The sequence below is a fragment of the Diabrotica virgifera genome, chromosome 3, assembly GCF_917563875.1.
Source record: "Diabrotica virgifera virgifera chromosome 3, PGI_DIABVI_V3a".
NCBI classification, from domain to species: domain Eukaryota; kingdom Metazoa; phylum Arthropoda; class Insecta; order Coleoptera; family Chrysomelidae; genus Diabrotica; species Diabrotica virgifera.
The window spans coordinates 11,646,778-11,660,565 of record NC_065445.1 but is presented as its reverse complement, the minus strand read 5'-3'; the positions used below and the strand labels follow the sequence as shown (position 1 = coordinate 11,660,565).

Below are 13,788 nucleotides of genomic sequence, written 5' to 3'. Positions count from 1 at the left end.
CGAAAGTTTGCGCCTATCCTCTTAAACAATGTTTAATTGTTTAAATATAAATTTTATTTATTGTCAATAAAAAATTTATTTTTTTGTGCAACTATATTTCTATTAAATAATTAATACATTTAAAAAAGTTATTATTATGTATTATTAAATTATATTTAGGGGCCCGAAAATTGTGTAGTGCTTCGGGCCTGATTTGAAGTAAAATATCCTCTGTATATATCTTGATTGACGTCCAGGCACCTTTGTATTGTATATTAAATGAAAAAAGAGCTTCACGCGTTCCTAGGCCTTTGCTAAACCCAAATTGCGTAGATATTATTAATGTATAAGTATGTCCACTTTGTGATATATTCGGTAATGGATGACTTTCAGTAGCAACTTTAGCACATGGGACATCAAGCTAATAGTGCGGTAATCGCAGCCTCTTGCGTTTTTCTTTTTGAGACAAATAAAGATCGATGTTAACCATTCTTTGGGTAATGTGCCTGAGCTATAAATTTCTATAAATTTTGTTCAAGAGTATCACTAAAACATTAATATGGTGCTCATCTATAATTTTTATTAATTCGATATGATATGAAGCGTGACCCGTCAAAATGGCCCCATCAAAATAGCCTGGTTACAAAATAGCCTCGACAAAATAGCCCGTAAACAAAATAGCCCCGACAAAATAGATCGCACACAAAACAGCCCCGGTCAAGACAGCCCCGGTTAAAACAGCCCCTGCTAAAACAGCCCCGGCGACAACACCCCAAATAAAAAGTTTTACCTTTTATCGGAATACCATTTATTTTAAATAACTATTCTAATAATTGGGAAATAAGCCACAATTTAACTTAAAAAAAAATTATTCTATTAACGTTTCGACTTCGACTTCGGACGTCGCTTGCCAAAATACCAAATATTAATAAATTAAACAAAAATATTCTTCGTTAGTAAAAAAATTCTTCTAATAATTTAATTTAATCTGAATCATTCACATGTCATACTAGTGACGTCATCCATCTGGGCGTGATGACGTAATCGATGATTTTTTTAAATGAGAATAGGGGTCGTGTGCTAGCTCATTTGAAAGGTTATTTAATTCTCTATTCAGTAATATAAACATTTACATAATTATTTATACAAGGTGTCCAAAATCTTTTTTAAATTAAATTTTAACTATTTAAAAATATAAATTATTTGACAAAAAAAAAGAAGAATGTATGTAATTTATTTAATTCAAAATACATTTTACTGCTGTCAGAAATCAGACAAAATTGTTTATATCACAAATAAACATTCATTTTCGCTAAAATTAAATGCTCAAACTTCCAAGAGGCAGATGGCTGGCGGGAGCCGCAGCCGGCTTGAACATTGAATTTAATCGAAAAGCAGAACACATTTAATCGAAACAGAAATCGGGGTTCGAGTTCTCTGAAAAGACCATTTTTATTTAATATGTGGTTAAGATAAACATCTGAATAGAGGATAATTACCATTTCCGAAAAAATATATTTTTAAGGGCTTATTTCATGATGAATTCTCAAGGGAGCTTTTTGTGGGGATTATTTTGTCGGGACTATTTTGTGGGCGGGCTATTATTCCGCGGCTATTTTGTCTGCAGGCTATTTTGTGTGCGGGATATTATGTCGGGGCTATTTTGTCGGAGCTTTTTCGACGGGGCTATTTTGATGGGGTACCGATATGAAGCATGTCAGGTCCAGGACTTTCTCTACTCTTCCTTGGTTTTAATGCGTGTATTATATCTTCTAGGTGTAGGTTATAGAGATTATATTCCCATTTTTAAATTTTGTGTAATATTATGTAACAATAAATGATATTTTACATACTCTTTTAGATTATAAAGATAACTTCAACATCACTTTTGACGATGCAGCCAAAGTTTGGAAGATAGCGGTGCTGTCAGTACCAAAGATTAAAACATCTACAAACGATTTACTCTTAACTTTGATAGCTACAGAAAAGGGGAACGAAGAACTTGGACAAGCAGCTCTAGTCTTGAATTTCCTCGCAGTGACAGCTCCTAAATTCTCGTCTATACAATATCGCGGTAGCTACAAAGCTGCAGAAGTAAGTTCTTTCGAAATAGGTGACATTAAAATTACCAACAAAGACAAGCAAGATGACATCCAACTCAAATTGTCTTTAGATAGTGATTCAGGTAAGCATTAAATATCTGTATTAAATAAGGGGCTGTCCATTAATCACGTGAGGCTCGAATCTGGAAAGAGGGGGCGGGGTCCATAAAAAATCACGAAACATCACAAGGGGGAGGAGGGTGTAGTAATACATCACGTGTATTTATTTTTTCGTCACAAGTGTTCAAAAATCGAAAGCGGCATTCGTGTGACTAATAAAAAAATAATTTTCATTCATAATATTCTACAATACAACAACACATTAATTTTCGTTCCTTTCACCCAAATTTCTATAAATAGTTTTATTAATATTGGATGTTAATATTAAAGCGACATGGGATACCTACTCTTCATGGTAAATTATCTTAAATTCTTAAGATAATAAGGGACACTTGCGAAGTGTTTTGTTTCTTACCATGTGTTTCCACTATGAATACTGACCCTGTCGCCGTCTCCTATTTTATTTATGAGGTTGTAGTCTGTACATGATGTATTATACCTATTATCTGATGAATTAGCAGACTTGTCAGTGATTCTGTGGTTTTGACACTGAATACATGCGTAAACAGGGTTGATAGGTCAGTTTTAATTCTTCAGTAGTTTTAATTTTGTATAATAAAATTAGATGATACTTATAGATGGTACGTGTATTTATTTTAAAAATACCTAAAAATAGATTTTTTGTAGATACTAAAAAATACACGTGATATAGAGTAGGGGGGGTGGTTAGCCTTAAACCTCACCATGCATCACCAAGGGGGTGGGGGGTTAAAAATGCCAAAAAAACATCACGTGCTTAATGGACAGTCAATAAGGACAAAAATGAACCTGAATGTAATTAATATGTACCTTCCATTAATTTTTTCTTTTCACAACACTGATAGACCAGCGTGGATTTGATCGTGGAAAAACGTGGAGGTTTTTTTGGGGATTTAAACTTGTGTTGCTCAGTTAGTTCGAATTATAATATATAAAAAATTTAAAAAATGTTACTATAAAAAAATGAACAAATTTGTTAAAAATTTGCAAAGGCATAAGACTGTTTTTCTATAGAACTGATTTATTTTCTTCATTTATCACTGAAACTGGCATGACTAGCTATTTTTCAGCTAAGAAGTCATGCTAGCATTTACTAGGATGACTTTTAGTTATGTTAAAAATGTTCTGACATATTTTTACAGATATTTCAAAATACTTCAAGTTCACTCTCACGGACAACGTATGGAAAGTAACTTTAAAAGATCCTCTCCCCGATGATGATATCAAAGGAAAAACTGAGCTGGTTTTGACTTTGTCAGCAACTGAAAAGAATAACGACGAAATAGGCTACGCCACTGTCATAATTGCCTTGGAAGATAATGTGGTTACGTCTGACCTAACCTTCTCTGATGTCTACTACAGTGCTGATTATATCAAGTCTAGTCCTCTACCAGATATTGAGTTAGATAAAGACATTAGTTTGAAATCGAGTGAGGACCTGAAAGATGCTGTTGTTGAATTTGTAGGTGAGTAGTACTTTTACTTTTATTTTTCTGCGATCTTTAAAATATCATTTATTATTATTTATGTTTATTTATGATTATTTATTTATATTAGTTTTACTCCTAACTGAGTATGCGGGACCATTTTTCGTTGGAATTTTACCGCGCTTGACAGGCGAGAACTGAGATGCAACTTTTAGATCTCCCTCTGCCTTCTTTGCTACGCCAATTCATTGGTTTGCAAATTTTAGAAACCACGAAGGTGTTAGCATAAAACTATCAGCCGGATTTTTCGTTTGTTCAAAGATAATGATATATGCACTCTCTAATGATATCCCAATAAGGTTTGAAACCGATTAGGGTGCTTATGGTGCTCTCTGAACGAACTCAAATAGAAGACGGCTGTTGTTTCTTTTTACAACGAAATGATTATTTATTTAATTTTTTTTATACTTTGTTTAAAGTGGAATATTATATCTATTTCTTTTTGACTGGCGTCCTCAGATATTTTATACCTAATAAATATCATGCCCATCCAGTGCCCTTAAAACCATTTATAAACCATATATAATAAATTAAACCATTTTGTTTACAGCTACTGATGAATTTAATGCCAACAACTATTTTGGCGTTAATCCTACAGGAACTGCAGGCGTTTATACCATTTCTAGTAAAAAGGAACTGCCCGACAAGATCTTAGAAGCACACAGTTTGAGTGTAGTTCTGCAAGCATCACTGGATCAACTCCCCAAGGCCTTCGCTACTTTGGTAATTGATCTTCCAGTAGATGGAGAGAGTAATTCGATAGATTTCAAGAAAGCTTTATATGAAGCAAACTATACTATTAGCAGTGATGATGAACGTTCATTTGGAACCGAAGGAATCACTATTGATACCAAAGAAGCTGCTGGTAATCTCAAAGTTCTAATTTCGCCTGGTAAGTTTTCTAAATTTATTTTTATATTAAAAAAATTAAGTTATACTCTATCTGCCTTACTAATAAATTACTCTTATTCTAAGGTTATTCCGTATTTATATCTAGAATAGTTATTCTAAGTATAAGGTAGATATAATACAAAAATAATTTGTTACCAATAAACTCCGTATAAGTTAGTTATTCCCGAAGTATTCCCACTTTATTCCGAAATATTAGTTTGGCAACGACGCAATCTTCTACACAAATGCATAAAACAACGATATATTGGGTAAAATATGTCAATTTTGACTTTTCTCTACAAATAATACACCAAATTCCGTCATTTTTTGATGAACTACCCGCAGTTGCTTTTCCCTTTATGAGTCGTATAAACTCAAAAAATATGTAGATTACATAATTTTTTGATGGACTATGGCCGTTGTATTCTCTGCTATATTTTAATAAATCGTTATTTCTTATATTGTATATTGAGTTTGAGCATTTCATAAAATGGCTTCGAATAAAAGGAACTTTGTATTTTCTGCTGTATTGTAATAAATCGTTATTTCGTATGTTGTATGTTATGTTTGAGCATTTCATAAAATGGCTTCAAATAAAACAGAACGTTACATTAAATGGGAAAGTGAAGAAAAAGTAAACTTTATTTATTTGACTTATAAATGCAATGTAAATATGTTAATTTCAGCATATTTTGAAGAATATTGTGAGAGATTTTCTACATATTATAGAAAATAAAGACCTTATTTTTCTTGTAGAGTGGAGGATAATTCTCCTCCTCCTCGCTTGTTCACAATAAGTGAATCACCTACTAATTTTTCTAAAAATCTTACATCATCATTAGGAAACCGGATTTTTATTCTGCTTTGTTTGAAAAAGAATGTATGCTTTCTTTGAAAGTTTTCCTTTTTCGTGTATTTTCCATCATGTTAATTAAATTATCAACTTCCTCGTTAGCCGCAATACCTCTTAAACACATTTTTTTATTGTATATCTACTCACAAAACAAATCAAAAAATAATATATTTTTGTCTCTGATGACTTTGACAGTCATAAAATAGGTTATACCAGACTTAAACAAGGGTGTGGGTCGGTATAAACTTGGACTAAATTCTTATACCAAGTACAACCTATACCTAAGTTATTCCATGTTTATTGGTAGTGATTTTGCCTATACCTGATTTATTCTCAGTATAACTTTTATACTTCGTTTATTAGTAACAGTGTTAGAGTCTATAAATCTGAGTTTGCAGTTTACCTTAATCGCTATCGACACTCACTTCAATTATAAATATTTAATTATAAATGTCTTCTTCTTCTTCTTCCTTCTTGTATGTAGGCTTTAAAGCCTGTTTCTTCTTCAATATTAGCCTCCTAAATTGTTTAAATTATCGCACCATCTTTTTCTTGGTCTGCCAATACTTCTTCGTCCATTTGGTGACTTATTCGTACTATCCTATCCTCTGCCATTCTACTAATTTGTTCGTTCCACTCCTCTTTCCGTTTTGTCACCCATCCATTTATGTCTACTGTCTACTACATTGCATAATCTTCTTATGTTTTCGCTTCTCTCCCTATTCAACAGACTTTTCCCTGATATTCGTCGAAGTATTTTCATCTCTGTTATTTCTATTAGTCTACTCGTTTTAGATGTGTCAGGTCTTGTCTCTACCGTGTATGTTAATATAGGTCTAATTGCTGCTTTATAGATTCTCGCTTTTGTGTCTTGTCTTAGGTGTTTGTTCTTCCAGATTGTGTCATTAAGAGATCCCGCCGCTTTACTTGTTTTGAAGCTTTGTTGTACTTCCTCTTCAACATCTCCGTAACTGTTTATATCTATTCCCAGATATATAAACCTTGCTTCCTGCTTTATTATGTTCCCATCAATTTAGATTTTACATCGTAGTAGGTATTTAGATGTTGTCATACATTTGGTTTTTTCTGCTGATATTATCATATTGTATTTCTTAGCTGTTGTATTGAATATGTGTGTTAATCTTTGGAGATCGTCTTCTGTCTCGGCTATTAATGTGGCGTCGTCTGCATAGCATATTTGGATTTCTTTGTTACCCATTCTGTAACCATGACCTTTACTTACTGCTTCTATTATTTCGTCCATTATGATATTACACAGAAGTGGGCTTAACGAGTCACCTTGTCTAACTCCGCTTTGTATAAAGTGTGTTAAACCTCCGGATAAACTGTGTTAGTTTTCCATGTATCTTTGCCTGTATTCGATTATGTAAGTAGATGTTTTCGATGGTTTGTATAATATTGATTGGTAAGTGTTTGATTGGTAATATGTTTCTTGTCTACAGTAAGTGTAAGACGTCTTCGACTTGGATGCGATCGAAAGCCTTTGTCAGGTCTATAAAACATAGATATGCTGGTTTATTGTACTCGATGGCCTTTTCTGTGATTTATCTCAGTACAAATACGGCGCTACGCAGGATCTTCCGGATCTGAATCCTTGTTGTTCATCTGATAAAGTTGTTAGTAATTATAAATGTATTAATTATAAATGTTAATTTTTTTCAGATTCTTTATATGGAGCGTACTTTGACGTTAAACAGGACAATTATGAAGTTATTGTTACCGTAAAAGCTAAAATTCCTTCTGATGTTTATGAAAAGGTGTCTGTAATTCCCCTAGCTCTTGAAGCTACATCATCAGGAACACAGAAAGTTGGAAAAACCGTCGTCAATGTCAACATAGAATGTAAGTGTTTCCTATGAATGCATATATTTTGTAATGATAAAGATTTTTTTAGCCTATATAATATGTATTTTTGGTAAAAACACTGTCATTCTTTAACTACGTTGTGTAATCTTTTGCGCTAGTTCAGTTCTTAGAGACAATTTAAAATAAACTCTACTCTTCCCTCCCAAATTTTCATTGTGAAATGAAACAGTCCTAAATGATACCTTTATCATTATTCAGTGATACCATTACGCACTCTCTCCATAAATTGGGTATCCTTCCTTCCGCATATATCCTATTCATCATTTACCACAAAACATCAAACGCTCCCTCTTCTAAATCCTTTCAAATCTCCACAGGTTTTCCAGTTTTCATCCTATTCAACATTTTGATAACCTCATCTCTCGTTATCCTTGGCCTGGCATTACATTCTCATTCATTTGGGGTCCCGTATCATCTGTCTCTCCTCTGGTGTTTTTTAATTAGCAACTTTTTAAAAGACCCATACCATCTTTGCTTTATTTCAACATCAGTTCTTAACACTTTTCTATCCGCACTCTTAATCTGCCGTACATAAGCCCTTTGATGACTTATGCTTTATATCCTTTTCATCCCTCGGATGTTCAACTCTTCGTATAGCTGTGCAGTAGCTACAGCGTGCTTTGCTTCTCTCCTCCTCCTTCTCTTTTATAACTGCCATACCTCTTTCTATCCTTTTTGTCTTCCTATCCTCCTGATGCACTTCATCGTTTCACAGTCAAGTTTTTTTTTCTCCCTTTTCTAGATGTTTTTCCTATGTTGTTTCCAATGTTTCCCATATTTTCCTCTCCCACTTGTACCACAACTTTGCTGTTGCCTTTTCATCAGTCACTTCTACACAGAAAAAAATTTGTTAAAAGTTGCTTGCGCTTAGTGAATATGTGTTTTGTCCAAGTCAGTCGTCGATCCAGGTGCATTCCGGGGTATTTGGCGCTATCAGATTGTGAAAGTTGACAATCAATAAATTGAACAGGTAAACACGTTTCTCTGCGGAGGGTAAACGTCAAATGTGTTGATTTCAATCCATTTGCTTTAATACGCCATCTTTTTAGCCAGATTTGGACCTTGTTTAGACTAGTCTGCAGGTTCCTAGAGGCTGATGTTGGGTCAGTGTGGGACGCCAAAATGGCTGTATCATCGGCAAATGTCGCAACAGTGGTAAGCCGTGTTGATGGCACGTCTGCAGTATACAATAAGTACAGAATCGGTCCAAGTACGCTACCTTGTAGAACTCCTAAATTTTTTGGATGCAGCTCTGTATATTCACTTCCATGTTTTACTTGGAAGTGCCTATTTGTCAGGTATGATATTAGAAGTTGAAAGTGGGGATGGGACAGTAGCTTCTTTAGTTTAACTTGCAATCCTTGATGCCACACCTTGTCGAAAGCCTGAGATATATCGAGGAAAGCTGCTGAACAATATCTTTTACTATTTAGGTCCTTATTGATTTGATTTGCCACTCTATGAACTTACTCTATTGTCCCTTGTTTATTGTGGAATCCGAATTGGTGATCTGGAATTATCTTCTTTTCGTCTATTATAGTTTTTAGCATTTTAACATATAGCTTCTCAAAAACCTTAGAAAGAATTGGCAGTAGACTTATCGGTCTGTAGGAAGACAACTCTTCTGTTTTCTTCCCGGGCTTGGCTATCATAGCGATGTGGGCAACTTTCCAGATGCTAGGGAAATAATTTAGTCTAGTATAAAATTAAAAATATAAGTAATAAGTCTATAGCACTTTTCGGATAGTTCTTGAAGAATTTTTCCAAATACCAAATCGAAACCAGGAGCTTTTTTATGTTAATTTCTTCCAGAATTGTTTGTTTGACTTCTCTAATAGTGAACTTGTTATGAGGCAGGTCCATTTGGAAGGGTACATTTAGATAGTCAGTAATTTCGTGTTCTTCTTCAGCAGATAATTCTGAAGGAAAAGGCATAAAGACTTTTTTCAGATATTTGCCAAAAGTTTCAGATTTTTCTTTATCATTTCTGTCCCAGGCATTATCATTTCTGATTCGTGGATTAGGCAAGTAAGACCTTTTTAATTTTTTCGTTACTTTCCACAGCGGATAATCTATGGCCTCTGTAGGTGTAAGGCTTTCCAGGTAACACTGGATTCCCTGATTTTGTTCTGCTATGATTAACTCTTTCAATTCTTTGGTGGCTTTATTCAATTTTTTCTTGTTTTCTGTGGTCCTAGCTTGTTGCCATTGTTTCCTCAAGTATCTTTTTGCGGCAATTTTTTCTCTGACTGAAGGAGATATTTCATATTTTCCTTGACGCGTTTCATAGTGTGGGGTAGCAAGCCAGGCCGCCTCCTGTATAATCTTGGTCAACTTTTCTGCCTCTACTTCTATGTCAATTTCATTTTTTTAATGGCTGATTTAAGGTGATTAAATGATCTAATTTTTCCCTAAATACTCCCCAATCGGTTTTATTATTATATCGGGATGGTTGTTTTGACTGATCCAATATTTTTGAATACATTGATATTATCACTGGAGAATGATCCGATGATAACTAATGGCAGGATTTCGCTATGTATTTTTTGGTGTCAACACCTTTTGTGACGCAAAAGTCAATACCATCGGGAATCTTGTTCCTGTCAGATAGCCAGTATGTTGGTTCTCCAGTAGATATTTGCTGTAGATGATTTGCCTTCATTTCTGAGATCAATGCTCGCCCTTTTATAGTTGTTAATCTGGAACCCCATTCTGGATGTTTGGCATTATAGTCGCCACCAGCCAGGAATCTGTTTCCGAGTGTGCAGAAAAACCTTTCGTAATTTTTCTTCTTATTATTGTGTTTTGGAGGACAATAGATGGCAGATATCGTTAGTATTCTATTTTTTTTTCAAATCTCCACAGGTATTCCACTTTTCATCCTATTCAACATTTTGATAACCTCATCTCTCGTTATCCCTGGCCTGGCATTACATTCTCATTCATTTGGGGTCCCATATCATCTGTCTCTCCTCTGGTGTTTTTTAATTAGCAACTTTTTAAAATGCCCATACCATCTTTGCTTTAGTTCAACATCAGTTCTTAACACTTTTCCATCCGCACTCTTAATCTGCCGTACATAAGTCCTTTGATGACTTATGCATTATATCCTTTTCATCCCTCGGATGTTTTCAACCCTTCGTATAGCTGTGCAGTAGCTACAGCGTGCTTTGCTTCTCTCCTCCTCCTTCTCTTTTATAACTGCCATACCTCTTTCTATCTTTTTCCCTATCCTCCTGATGCACTTCATCGCTTCACAGTCAAGTTTCTTTGTCTGCCTTTTCCAGATGTTTTTCCTACGTTGTTTCCAATATTTTCCATATTTTCCTCTCCCACTTGTACCACAACATTGCTGATGCCTTTCCATCAGTCACTTCTACACAGAACAAAATGTATCTATATACCCCACTACTATAGCCAACATAACTAGTCTTAGGTCTTCACAAAGAACATATCAATCACAGCCAAATCTCATACATACCACTGCAAAGTTACACCCTACCTGTGGGGTGTAGACACATAATATGATGTTTACGTAGGCATTGCCTGTAATGCTGTGGCCACAGTAACGTCTAGTGACGTTAATTACCGCATAATTTGCCATCTCTGTTGTGACGATACTATTATTTTATCGCCTAGAGTACGCCAATGAATTAAGTAAAACATGTTTTTGTACCGTCTCGGACGATATAAAAGTCGGAACGAAAAGCCTAGTTGATTATTATTCTTGGAGCGTTGATCGAAGCATAATAAACAACAACGAGGTATAAGAGGTGAGTTTAAGTAGTATATCCCGACCATTTTCCGCAATCCTACAACCCCCGTCGTCTTTGGTGTGCTGAACGAATTTCGACGGTTTTCCTTTTACCTATCCTTATACGAGCGGTGATCGTATTTCCCAAAATGTCTTTTCTTCTGGCGAGCTGAGCGAGATTTCCTGTCCTTATACGTCCATTTCGTATTAATAAAAGTAATTCCTAATCCACGCGATAGTCAAAATCATTCATTCATGTACAAAATATCGTCACATCGACCCGAACCGAAAGATCGATGCGTAGATTATAAATATATTTTATTAACGAAATTAACGAGTAATTAAGGCTACTTATTTTATCTTTTGTATGTTTTGATTCCAAATAAAAATGTCTTAAAAAGTGAACTTTTGTCTTCGGCTGATTTTGTTACCTGGAGCAACAAACGCAACGACCACGTTACACTGTAATGCAAATAATACGTTAATTAACGTCATTAGACGTTACTATGGCCCCAGCATAATATTCAGTTGGACACTAATTATCCTACCAGTTCTGGTTACCCTTAGAAGATGTTTCTTCCACTGGTTGTTTACTTAATTCCTTTCCAAAGATCTCATGTGGGATCATTATGCGAATGTTGAAGTTTAATGAAAAATGAAAAGAGGAAAAGGATTTGAAAGAACAATAAAACAAATAAAAGTCTATTAAAAGTTATGGGGGATTACAATCAGTACCATTTGTAAAAAAAACAAAAAAATTAGAATATCTAGGATATGTAATGAGAAATCAAGAACGCTACGGTCTTCTTCAACTGATTCTCTAAGCTAAGGGAAGGTAAATGGTAAAAGAGGACCGGGAAGAAGACGCATTTCCTGGCTTCAAAATTTACGAAAGTGGTATAACACTACCACTGAACCGTTCCGCGCTGCGGTAAACGAAGTCAAGATAGACATGATGATCGCCAACATCCGGAACGGATAGGCACTTTAAGAAGAAAAAGACCATTTGTAAGGAAAACTAATTTTCAGTAAAATGTCATACAGTTCACAATGGATAATTCTAGTTTATAAAACATTTGAATTTATTTTTTAATTTTTTTTTATTTTTCAGATAATAAAGGTTCCGTAAAATTCAGTTCTTCTCTTTATAATGGAAACTACACTGTTAAAGAGGGAGAAGCTACCATATATGTTGATGAGATTGCATTGGCGACAGATCAAGATGCAGATCATATATCGGTTGATGTAGACAACGGTAAGACATTCCAAGATAAAAATTTAATTTCCAGTTTAAAAAAGTTGATTATTTTTATTACTTTTATACATCTTTTATTTATCCATGACACCCCTTCCAGAATTCTGAAGCACTCTACTTGCTTGTGTTGGTTTAGAAAATGGTAGTCTCCAATTTTGTGAAATCAAAAATAGACTACATCAGATACCTTAACGCCGTCACATGTACGAAAACATTAGTCCTGTCGCCAGTAGGGGTACAACGGCCTCCTTAATTCAGATGGACTTACCCAAGTTTTCTTTATGTATTTTGATCCGTAGAACACGAATTTTTTGGGTAACAGTCGATCCGGATGTCGATAAGGTTGTTATAAACAAAGAGCTTGAGGAATCACATAACAGCGATTGTTCGCAAAACAAAACATTTTTTGTATATTTTGAGTCATTCTAAGCAAAAAATGTTTTTACAAGTTTTTTCGTAGGATGCATAGTTTTCGACATAAACGAGGTTGAACTTTTAAAAAATCGAAAAATTGCAATTTTTGAACCCGAATAACTTTTGATTGAAAAATAAAATAGCAATTCTGCTTACTGCATTTGAAAGTTCAAGTCAAATTCTATCGGCTTTGATTATTTTCATTGCTAAAAAATAATTTGTTTATTGTTAAACAAAGCTATAAACACATAGTGATTGAATGGTGTTTTCAATGCAATTCTGATTTGAAATCGAACGAGTAGGCGCGCATACAGAATTTCTACATATATTACGTACATTAAAACGCATGCATTTGGCACGGGAAACACTATGTGTTTATAGCTTTGTTTGACAAATAAAAACTTAATTTTTAGCAATGCAAATAATCAAAACCGATATAATTTGACTTGAACTTTCAAATGCAGTAAGCAGAATTGCTATTTTATTTTTTATTCAAAAGTTATTCCGGTTCAAAAATTTCACTTTTTCGATTTTTTGAAAGTTCAACCGCGTTTATCTCGAAAACTATGCATCCTACGAAAAATCGTGTAAGACCATTTTTTACTGAGAATCACCCAAAAAATACAAAAAAATGTTTTGTTTTGCAAAAAATCGCTGCTATGTAATTCCTCAAGTTCTTTGTTTATAACAATCTTATCGACATCCGGATCAACTGTTACCCAAAAAATTCGTGTTCTAGGGGTCAAAATACATAAAAAAAACTTGGGTAAGTCCATCTGAATTAAGGAGGCCGTTGTACCCCCCCTGGCGACAGGACTACATACCCAGGGGCAGATGTTGGCTCGGATCATAATATTTACATCGAATTTATACTGGAATCAGCGAGTAAATATAAGAATGCAAGACCGAGTTTCAGATGTAATAATATTAACACGTAGAGTGAGACAAGGATGTAAATTTACTAACCCCACTAATTTTTAACGCCGATAGTGATCACATTTACCACAAGGTATACCTTGTGAATGTAAACATTTTTATATAGGTCAAACATCAAGATATTCGAATGT

The 13,788-nt window shown here is 34.4% G+C and overlaps 1 protein-coding gene across 44 annotated transcripts in view; it reads left to right on the top strand.

The window, feature by feature from the left end:
• Nucleotides 1-13,788, top strand: part of LOC114349448 (uncharacterized) — a 140,671-nt gene that overhangs the window by 83,537 nt on the left and 43,346 nt on the right. For all 44 annotated transcript variants that reach the window (XM_050646319.1, XM_050646313.1, XM_050646307.1 and 41 more), the window contains 5 exons: nt 1,841-2,164; nt 3,323-3,646; nt 4,218-4,559; nt 7,095-7,274; nt 12,164-12,307. In XM_050646319.1, the coding sequence (XP_050502276.1) occupies nt 1,841-2,164; nt 3,323-3,646; nt 4,218-4,559; nt 7,095-7,274; nt 12,164-12,307 (1,314 nt within the window). The remainder of the gene's footprint in view (nt 1-1,840; nt 2,165-3,322; nt 3,647-4,217; nt 4,560-7,094; nt 7,275-12,163; nt 12,308-13,788) is intronic.